The sequence below is a fragment of the Saccopteryx bilineata genome, chromosome 1 (assembly GCF_036850765.1).
Source record: "Saccopteryx bilineata isolate mSacBil1 chromosome 1, mSacBil1_pri_phased_curated, whole genome shotgun sequence".
In the NCBI taxonomy this organism is placed as follows: domain Eukaryota; kingdom Metazoa; phylum Chordata; class Mammalia; order Chiroptera; family Emballonuridae; genus Saccopteryx; species Saccopteryx bilineata.
The window spans coordinates 164496532-164507324 of record NC_089490.1 but is presented as its reverse complement, the minus strand read 5'-3'; the positions used below and the strand labels follow the sequence as shown (position 1 = coordinate 164507324).

Here is a 10793-nt window from a genome sequence, read left to right as displayed (position 1 = left end):
CTGATACCTGGGTGACAGGGTCTCATGAGACCCTCAGCCAGACCACCCAGCTAACCCAGTCTTGGATTCCTGACCTTCAGAAACTGTGTGAAATAATAAGTTATTTTTTAAAAATATTTTATTGATTTGGAAGAGAGAGAGAGAGAGACAGGAACATCGATCTGTTCCTGTATGTGCACTGACTACGGATCAAACTGGCAACCTCTGTGCTTCCGGTCGATGCTCTAACCAAGCCATCAAGTCAGGGCAAAAGTTAGTTTCTTAAAAATGCTCAGTTTTGTGCTAATTTGTTTTGCAGTAAGAGATAACTAACAAACAGTAAACAAAATCAGTATATGTTTAAAAATTTTTTTAATTCAATTACAGTTGACATACAATATTATATTAGTTTCAGGTATACAACATAGTGATTAGACATTTGTGTAAATTATGAAGTGATTACCCCCAAATCAATATTTTAACAAACTTAAACTACAAACCCTTTACAAAATCTAAATAGTAAGTCTTTTCCAAAATACAAAATACATCTTTAACTACCACTGACATTCTTGGAAAGAGGTGATTATATTGTTTACAGAATAGGTAATAGGATATTTAACTGTTAATTTATAAGTCACCGATTCTAATTTAACCAGAGTTCTTGGCAACCAGACATAGTTGAAATTGAAATTTGGTTGCAGATAGTAATTGCCCATGCCAACATGTTCCCATTTCAATACAACTTAATTTCTTTCTTTGGTTTGAAATTTCAGTAGATACAAAAACCTGAATTTAAATTAAACATTTTCTTCTTAGTCTTGAGTAGCCATAGTGAGATGCTAAGTAAGAAGAAAACAACAGTCAGTCTAATGATGATGAAGACATATATAATAATTACTTTTCTAATTAAATAAAACCTCCATGTAAGGAGAAACAGTAGTTGAAATAGGCCAGACCCCTCTTTGAAGTGTCATCGTCCCTTTATATTTTCAATCCAATTACTCAGTCAGCATTTTATAAAAAATATTTACTGAATCCTTTGTACACACTAGACATAGGGTTACAATGACAACTAGATGGACAAGGCTCTACCCTCAAGTACTTTCACCAGGGAGTGAAAAAAAGAAATTAAGTAGTTATAATGTTGAGGTCATTATTAGGGACAGAGAAGGAAGCACCTAGCAGGGTACCTATCCCAGTATATTGGTGGGGAGGGACACGGGGCTTGGGGACATGGTAGGGAGTGTGGGAAGAATTTTTTGTTACGGTGTCATTTCAGGCAAGAAAGAATTCCCTGTACAAAGGCCTGAAGGCAAGGGAGTTCAAGATACATTTAGAAACTCAGAAGTCCAGCTTGGCTGCATAGTAAAGAAGGAACAGTGACAGCCCCAGGGAATGCACCACAACTTCAAGGTACATCCCCCAAATGGGCACAGTTCCCTTTGGTGGAGTTCCCTTTAACAGAGCAGGTTCAGGGAATTAAAACCTTAAAAATTAAAAACTTAAAAACCCTGACCTTTTGCATTCTCTCTGAGAACACATCTATATTCCAGGCCCAGAAAGCTAGGAGAGTTTGGCGAGGAGTATGTACGTAATGGCAAGAATTCTGAGGTTAGAAATGCATGGTTTAAATCCCAGCTTGAAAACAGTAATACCAACATCATTCAGGTCCTGTAAAGATTAAATGAAATAAATGTAAAGCATCTTGCACACTAGGCACTCAAAAGTCTTTTCTCTCCCATTCATTTGCTTCTGAGCCCACAGCTGGCCTCATAGATCAAGGTACCATGTCACCATCCACTACATGAGACCCCACAACCTGGCAGAAGACAATGCTTTCTTGGCCATCACCTGTCTGTCCAATTCAGTTTTAGTCTACCCTCTTCTTCTGTGAACCCTGGGCTAGAGAACCAGAAGTATTCCAGTAGAATAATCCCTGTCATAGGATAACTATAGCATTTGTGAATGAGAAAAAAAAATTATACCAAATATAACTGAGACTTGCTCATCGCATTATCTGTACTTCATATTTGCATATGTACTTGACTTCCATTATTCCTTTAGACAATATTGTGAGGTGAATATTGTATTCACTATTTGGCAGGGAAGAGTCCTAGGTTCAGAGAGGTTAAGTGGTTTTGACCCTGACTTAAGTTTTAAATGTAGCTCATTTTCTGAACAAAGTCCTATGAACTCTACAGAGGCTGCCTCCCAGCAACTGTTGCAATGGGCTTATTTTTTAAATACTTTTAGTTTCTTTTAATTATTGTTAGGACTCAGAGAAACATGGCTTTTACAACTATATACCCATTCCTCAATGTCTAATTTTGTGTCATATCACACATACTAGTTCTCTCCATGTAAAACTAGAGGGTGGCAGAATCTTCCCCAAATACTTTTCTTTTCTGCCCAAGAACCATTCCAATCACTTTAGTGATAAGGACCACTTTCACTTTTTATACCTGCCCAATCATGGTCATAATAAAACTAAAGTTTCCTATTTTCTAGTAGTAAAAACCTGTCTCCTCTGACTGTGAAAATGAGAGCACAAATGAATGGTTTCATTACTTCCAGTGGGCTTAGGGTACAGATTTCAAATGTAATTATTCCCTCAAATGATCAGAATAAGATTACCCGTTTCAAGCCCAGTCTCTGTTTAAGGAACTATTTTGCAAAAGAGTCCTCCTCGTTCCTATCTTCCTAACATTATCTAAATGATCTTTCCCCAAATGCCCCTTCCTGTCAGTGTTTCTCCAAAGGTGGTGTCCAGAATACCTGGATCAGAATCACAAGGGTACTTACTAACAGGTGATTCCTGCTTTCCACTCAACATTGACCAGAGTTGTCACCCAGGAGTGGAGTATTAGCTTTTTAATTTACCCAGTTCAACACTTTGTCAGACACTCCGGATATTTTGTTCTCCACCACAAAAAGATCTTCATTAAAGTCTCCCTTATCTTATACTAAAAATGAAAAGAAATTGGTTTTAACAAGTGGTTGATAAAAATGCTGAGTCAGACAATGATTTGTGTTAAGACACCTGATACTTCCTTTTCCAGTATGTTGGGCTTTTATGAAATACTATGTATAGTTATTCACCCAACTGAGATTATATCTAATTAAACCGTTATCCTACATTTTCCCGTATTGTTCACTAGGATATCACCTCAAGTATTTTGTGGAAATTCTTAAACTATGACATCTACTGACTTCTCCAATATGCAAGATAGTGTAAGCCAAACAATGAAACAGGTGAAATTAGTTTGGTACTATTCTTTATTTATCTTGATCAGTCGAATCTTCTATTTCATACAAAAAAGTTAACCAGGGTTTACTTGTTTTGTTTTAAAATACTTGCAAATGTGAGATATTAGGAAAAAGGATCAATGTTCATCATCCTAAAACTTAGGATATTAACATATTTAGGGTATGTTATCATAATATAATTACATACACTTGGTGATACAGTAAAGTAATTAACATCTTAAATTACTCTGGGAGATATGGGCACAAAAATTTCTTCAAAGTGCACATTTGGCTAAACATTTGTCAATATCCTTTCCTGTATAATTGACGTCTTCAGACAGAAAAGGTATTTGAAACGCAGAAATCAAGGAACCTCCATCAAGTGGCAAAAATCAGGTCCTCAGAACTGAAACTTACCAGCCCATGAACAACTTTGATATTGCTTATTGCCATAAGATTGGCTTTCTTGTAATTAGCTCAAGAGACAATGAAATACTGGCTTTCCAAGTGAGCTCCTGCAGTCCAGTGATATTTGTACATCCCACCTGGGCCTTTTGGTTACAAATCCACCTCCTTAAGGAGCCGTGTGAAAAAGCAAGAACAATCAATAAGAAAAAAAATCCTCCCAGCTATAAATCAGCCACGTGGAGCTGCTGCGGCAGCAGCCGTGGCCCCGACTTCCTGGTTTGCTTCCTGCAAACCCAAAGGCTGGGGGCTCAGGCAGTGGGTGTAAGGGAGGGAGGGAGGGAGGCCAGAGCTGCTCCAGGACCGCGGGAGGGGGCGGCAGGCGCGTGATCCTGCAGGCACCGACGTTAAGGGCAGAGTTATAGTCCATAATTACAATAAAAGTTTGGGAATCGGGAAGCTTTAAGAGCTGAGCTGTGGGGCAAAGGCTAAAAGCTAAGGACCAGATATGGAGAAAGTATAAGTTAGTTACAAGGTAACGGGGAATTGCAAAGGCGATTCGTGTGGACAGTGGGAGAAGGAAGAGGGGACTGCGGATCTGGAAGGGGGCAGGTAGACAGAAAGGAAGCTCAGAAGAGCGAGGCGCTCCGGTCAGTTGGAGCTCTGCGGAAGCCGCCGGAGGAGGGCGAGTACCGCGGCCGCGGAGCGCGGTCCGAGCCGCGGGGCCACGGGGAGGGGGCGGAGGGAAGGGCCCGGGGGAAGGTAGAGCCGAGGGGAGTTCCGGATCTGGAGCTGGAAAGGGCAGGCAGCGGAGAGGGCGGCAGCCGAAGAGGCAGGGGTGGGGGAGGGAGGAGGAGAGCCGGAGGAGGAGGAAGGAGGGAGGGGAGAGCAGTGGCGGCGGCTGCGCCCGGCTGTGTGTCTCGAGCCGCCGGAGGAAGATGAGGCTGAAGATTGGGTTCATCTTACGCAGTTTGCTGGTGGTGGGAAGCTTCCTGGGACTAGTGGTCCTCTGGTCTTCCCTGTCCCCGCGGCTGGACGACCCGAGCCCGCTGAACAGGATGAGGGTGAGTGACCCGCCCGTCCCCTCCGGCGGCAGCGACCTGCAACTTGTTTTGTTTGCGCGCGCGAGTGGCGGGAGCCGGGAGCGGCGGGTCGGGCTTCAACGCCGCAGCTCCGCAGGTGGTGCTGGCGCGGCGCGGCGCGGGCGGGTCGGTGGCACCGAGCCCCACGCACTCTGTCCTCGCTGCCCGCCGCCGGCCCGCCCCCCTCGCCGCCCCTTCCTCCCGCGCTCCCCCGCCCCGGGCTCCGCCGCCGCTACCCGCGCTGCGACTGCGGCTCCGGCGGCCGCGCTCCACGCCGGGACTGCTGGGCGGAGCGGGAGGAGAGCCGGGTCCCTGCCGGCGGGGGGGGGGGCGCGGCCGCCCAGCCCCCGACTTCTCCGGGGTGGGAACGCTGCGGTCGCGGCCGGGGGACGCGGGGTTGGTCCAGGCTGCGGCCTGTGGCGCGGGCAGGCCTGAAGGAGGCAAGATGCTGCCGCTGCCATCGCCATCGGTCGGGGCCAGGCCCCTCGGTCCAGCGTTCCCTCCCGCAGCCCCGGGCTCCCCCTGCCTGCCCGCCAGCCGGGGAGCGGGAGGGAGATGGCGCCCCGCCTCCGGCTCTTAGGGACAGCGCCGCCCCCCCTTCACCCCGGTGGCCGGGAGCCGGGGTGCGATGCGCGGCCGAGGCCTCGCCCTGGACCGGCCCTTCCTCTTCAGTTCCCTGGCGGCGGGAGGGGCGGTTGGCCCGCTGGAGGGGGGCGGGTAGAGGTGCGTCCCCGTCCCTCTCTCGGGCCGGGTCCCCACCACTCCTGGGGAAGCCCCTTCGCCCGAGCGACGTCGCTGTCTGGGGGACAGGGAGCCAGTTCCTCTTCCCCGGCTGCGGCAGGGCTGTTCGACCGGAAAACTAACTTGTGCCGGCGCACCGCCGCTCGGTGCCGGCCGCCTGCCCTCTCAGCCCGACACCGAGGGGCGCTGAGCTCCCTGAGCTCCCCGGGCTCCGCTGGGACGCATTTGTTTGCCGCCCGAGGAGCGAGTGTCAGCCTTTGTCAGCCTCGACACTCCCCTGCTTTAAAGGTGCCTGGGAACATTGGTTACCGGGAAGGGGCCGCGGTTACTGCGGCTTCGCGGGGACTGGGTCTGGGTCACAGCAGGTTGGCGGTGTACCGGTCTCGCCCTCCATCCTGACCCACTTTCTCAAAAGAACCGCTGCAGTCTCCTCCTTTCTAATCCCGGACCCTGGGGTAGTCCCCTGGGCGAGGTGCTCTTGTGGGTAAAGGAAGGGCGTGAGAAGTTCAGGACCACCAAGTGGCCAGGGGCCATTGGAAGAGTTGTGCTCTGTTGTAAAGTGCCTTTTGCAACTATTTTCTGCATTGCATCTGTGTAATCTCCTTTATTAACTTTCCTTCTGGAAAGTTAGCATCGGGGAGTTGAGTGAGAAGGCTTCCTTCCTTGAATAAGAATCCGTAGGAAGAGATTTCCTTGTCAGTTTCTGCCTATGTGATAATTGGATTTACTCTTTAAGGTTTTTAGTATCTGAAACCTTTATTGCCGTGGAATCTATAATATCTGGGGTGGATTCCCATCTAAGTTAATTTTAAAAAGTACCAAATTTTGCTTCTCAGTGTGTTTGTGGTTTTAAGTATCGAAGCTCTCATGGAGTTTGTGGTGACCTTTTTATGATTTTCCTTCAAAATCATGACAAAAAATTAATTGAATATTATAGTTGTTTGAGAGTTTGTTTTTTTTAGTCAAATGGCTTTTTACAAAGAGCTAGAAATGTTAAAACCCCATTTTCTGGGAGAGAAATTGATGAGAACTAATCAAACTCGTCCCATTCAGAATGCCTTGCAGGTCAGGTGGCAAGCCTTCAAAAGTGGTGGTGGCCAGCAGCACCTATCTCCGACTCTTTTATCACTTTTTATTTGTGCTGATATATAAGTACTGAGCCACTGTGCCCATTTAATAGCTATAGGAGTTAGTGATATCTTGTTTATTGGTCTAAATTACAGTCATGTGCTGTGTGACATTTGAGTCAACTAGGGGCTGCATATATTACAGTGGTTTCATAAACTTCTAATGGAGCTGAAAATTCGTATCACCTAGTGACCTGGTAGCCATGGTAATGTCCCAGTACTCCTGTGTTTGTGATGATGACAGAAACAAATCTGCACTGCCAGTCATAAATGTATAGCATATACAATTATGTACAGCACATAATATTTGATAATAAACAACTGTACTACTGGTTTATGTGTTATTTTTGTCATTATTTTATAGTGTATTCTTTCTACTTATTAAAAAAAGCCTTCTGTAAATAGTCTGCAGTGTTATGCTGGCAGCAGCCTCATATACCGGTATCTTCTGTTTACTGTGTCTCTTGATCGCATCATTTTCTCTTGGGCTTGATTTAATCTTGTTTTTTGTACAGTAACATACTGTACAGGCCTGTAGCCTAGGAGCAACAGACACCATATAGCCTAGGTGTGTAGTGGGCTATACTATGTAGGTTTGTATGAGTGCACTTGATGTTTGCACAATGATCAAATTGCGTTAATGATGCATTTCTCAGAAGGTGTCCTCATTCATCATTAAGCTACACATGGCTGTATTTGATAAAGTTTGTCAGTAGATCTAATGGAGTATCATTTGCCAAAGATGAAGGTTGCTTTCAGACAGTGAAACACAATTAACATTGAAAAGGGTGTTATGGATCAGAAGAGCTAAACTCTTATTAACTTTGCAGGCAAACACTAACTAAGGTATAGAATAGAGATTATAACTCCTAAGAGCATATGTGGAAGGACTGTTGTCTCCCCTTAATGAAAACTAAACTAAGAGTTTCCGATATAAAAAACCAACAAATATTTCCTTCGTGGAAGATTGTGACCAGTACTCAGATTGACTTCCCAGTGTCCCTTACCCGTCTGGGTCTTTTACTTAGATGATGATTGCAGACTCCTCCATCCACTGTGAGATGCCTGCCGAGATTTCCCTTTAATGCAGATCCATAGATGGACTTTTTTTTTATTATTACTATAAATGGCCTGAGATAATAGGTTACAAAAATCTAGTTTTTCAAATGTAGATTCTGCCTCTGTTCCATCAAACTTGTGATCATGGTGCCGCCTTGGGCCACTTTTTTTGTACTTTCAGTATTGCAGGCACGAACATCTGTTGCAATGTGATCCTTTTTTTTTTTTTTTTTAACCTGGACTACTTCTTTGCTCTAGATGGGCCCAGGCACTATTGTAAAACCCATTATCCATGGTCAAGACAACAAAAACCCGTTTCTTACCTTCCTTTGTATCTATCTCTGGGCCTCTTGCCATTTCTCTGAGGTGTATGGTGTGAAAAATGATTTTACTGTTCCAATTGTCTGTGTTGTGTACGATCTTATATAGTCAGCAAACATTTTTGAGCACCTGTGTATCAGTGCTGGTTGTTGAGGAAACATTCCTTGCCCCTAACCTTAAAGATCTTAATGGAAAAAGAAAAAAAAAAGGCATTAGTCAAGGCAATCAATAAAAATTGTGCTACATTCTATGAGGAAAAACCATGGTGGGGGATGGAGAGGGGTAAAAAAGTAGAGGCGCTTGGTCATAAAAGGCTTATCTGAAGATACCAGTTTTGAGTTGGAATCTAAAGATTTGAAAAAGTAGTTTTTGGAGTGGGGGGGGTCACTCCTGAGCTGGAGAAAGTCTTGCGGTAGAAGGCAGCTTGGCGAATGGACGCACTGGAAGAAGATCAGTGTAGGTAGAATGTGAAGAGCGAGAGGAGGTCGAGGGAGGATGCAAAGGTAAGTGGTTTTTGTACGCCATGCTAAGGATTAGGTCTTTAGAGCAGTGGGGAAGCCATTAAAGGATTTTTAAGTAGCCAAGAGATGCAGTCAGCTTTGTGTTTTGAAAAGATCACTCTGGCTTCCTGCAGAAAATATGGATTGGTTTGGTGTAGGAGCAGATAGTAGGAAGTCCTGTTGGAGGTTGTACTAGTTCAGGGGGGACATGATGTTGCTTGGATTGGCAGGGTGACAGTGGAAATGGAAAAAGGTAGATTGATTCAAAAGCTATTAAAGATGCAAAGGTCTCAGAACTAGGTGATTGGAGATGGGAGCGAAGGAGAAGGCATCAGGAGGTTTAGGATGATGGATTGTTTGTTACACTACTGAAAGTTCTGAAGACAAATTTCATACATTCTTAAGTCATACTTTATGGTTATGGGAAGACTTTTTTTTTCGGCCTTGTCCTTGGATATTGTAAAGTCAGCATTTATTTATTTATTTATTCATTTTAAATTTTTTATTTTATTTATTCATTTTAGAGAGGAGAGACAGAGAGAGAGAAGGGGGGAGGAGCTGGAAGCATCAACTCCCATATGTGCCTCGGCCAGGCAAGCCCAGGGTTTTGAACCGGCAACCTCAGCATTTCCAGGTCGACACTTTATCCACTGCGCCACCACAGGTCAGGCCCAAGTCAGCATTTATTTAGACCATCTATTTAGCACTTAGAAGGTACAAAAAGTTTCTTTCATGAAATACATTATGGTATCTCCCAGACCATGTATCCCAGATTTATCCCTGAGTATTTAAAGTTGAATCATAAGCCTCTGCAAATAAAGGTTTGTAATAGAAATGCTGAAAGATCTTCTAGTGCAGCGGTTCTCAACCTGTAGGTCGCGACCCCGGCGGGGGGGGGGGGGGGTCGAACGACCAAAACACAGGGGTCGCCTAAAGCCAGTTCTGTTCTGGCGGAAGTTGTGTATAAGCTGATGATTCTTTGTGCAGTTGCTCCTTTGATCCAACTATATCTGCCACTTAGGTTCAGAGTATACAGAGTAGGACTGATTCAAGAACCATTCCTGGGCAGTGGAGTTTTATGTGATAGGCAAGCTAAGACTAGTTGAAAGGAATATCAGTTAGCCAAGGATGAGTGATTTGATGACCCTGTCACTGTCAAGTTCCACCTTCACAAAGCCATTTTAACACAGTGATGATTGGTTGCAACCTGAAGAACTGCCCTTGACCATGAGATCCTATTTCAAATGGAAGTGGCATTAATACTAGTAGGGATGGAGCTGTCACCCAGCAAAAGAGAATAGTGCCTGATATCCTAAGTGGTCACTTTGGCCTCAGTTTTCCAAGAAAATGCCTGGAATTGATTTTTGTTCTATTTTGCTGTCCTTCAACAATCCCACAATGAAAAACTCCCCCATTAGCTAATCTAATAAATTCAAGCTTTGTAGATCTCTTGAAATTAATGCCGACTTTTGTATTTATGTTTATTCTCTGGCTAAAGAATCAGAAGCTTTCGTGTTCCTTAAAGGTGCCTGCAACCCACCAACTGAGCCCTTTGGAGCCAGAATTCATGTTTCCTGCTCATGAAGTATCGCCCTTGTCTTCCCAGGTGCTGAACCATTCAGTCAGAACTCCACCATAGGTCAGGACACCTGGAAATACAAACATTCCTGAAAATTTGCTGTATCTGTCAATTTTATGAAAGTGTTTCCCACCTCATAGTTGAAAGTGAGGCATCAGCACTGTTACCACCATCCCTCTCCCCCTCATCTCTTCTCCCCCCAGTAAGACCCCATTGGAGAAGACCCAGAATACCCGAGGTAAAAGTCCCTGCTCTCCAGGGACCACATCCTAGTTGAAGATGCAGTACTTGCATGGCCTAGGTTCCTTCTCCCCTTCCTTAACCCAGGCAGTATAAGGAAGCAAGATGAGAGCTATCACAAGAGTATGTCTCATTAATAGTGAGAGCAATTGGTGATTTAGAAAAGCCATTCAGGGACAGCACGATTACTAGTAAAGAAAGAATGAAAACTGTTGAACAGTCCTATTTGGATAACTATTTGATGAATTAGGCCAGCTATGTAGAATGGGAGATAAGGTGTGGCTGACAATTTGGGTTTAGTATAAGTTACATTAGATCATTTAATAGTAAATTGGAGACAGAGGGAGAGAGAAAATAATGAATATGAATAAAAATCAGAATTCTGAGCTTGGGTCATTTGAAAACAGATTATTTGTAAATTCTACCTTCAGGGTTACAAAAAGAATTGGGCAGCAAATTTTAAATAGCTATTGAATATAGGAAAATGATTGGTATTTTCAACTCTAACATAGAT

General features: G+C 44.4%; 1 protein-coding gene and 1 long non-coding RNA gene across 4 annotated transcripts in view; one reads left to right on the top strand and one right to left on the bottom strand.

Annotated features, from left to right (window-relative positions):
• Window positions 1-394: 394 nt before the first annotated feature.
• On the bottom strand, window positions 395-4730 carry LOC136337634 (uncharacterized). The gene is made up of 5 exons (XR_010731861.1): window positions 4597-4730; window positions 3643-3798; window positions 2782-2942; window positions 1496-1650; window positions 395-818 (listed from the first exon to the last, which is right to left on the bottom strand). It is a non-coding gene; the product is annotated as an uncharacterized lncRNA (long non-coding RNA).
• Window positions 3842-10793, top strand: part of GALNT7 (polypeptide N-acetylgalactosaminyltransferase 7) — a 140584-nt gene continuing 133632 nt past the window's right edge. For 2 of the 3 annotated variants that reach the window (XM_066279143.1, XM_066279133.1), the window contains exon 1: window positions 3842-4694. In XM_066279143.1, the coding sequence (XP_066135240.1) occupies window positions 4569-4694 (126 nt within the window). In that variant the 5' untranslated portion in view covers window positions 3842-4568. The remainder of the gene's footprint in view (window positions 4695-10793) is intronic. The other variant, XM_066279122.1, reaches the window with a different exon arrangement.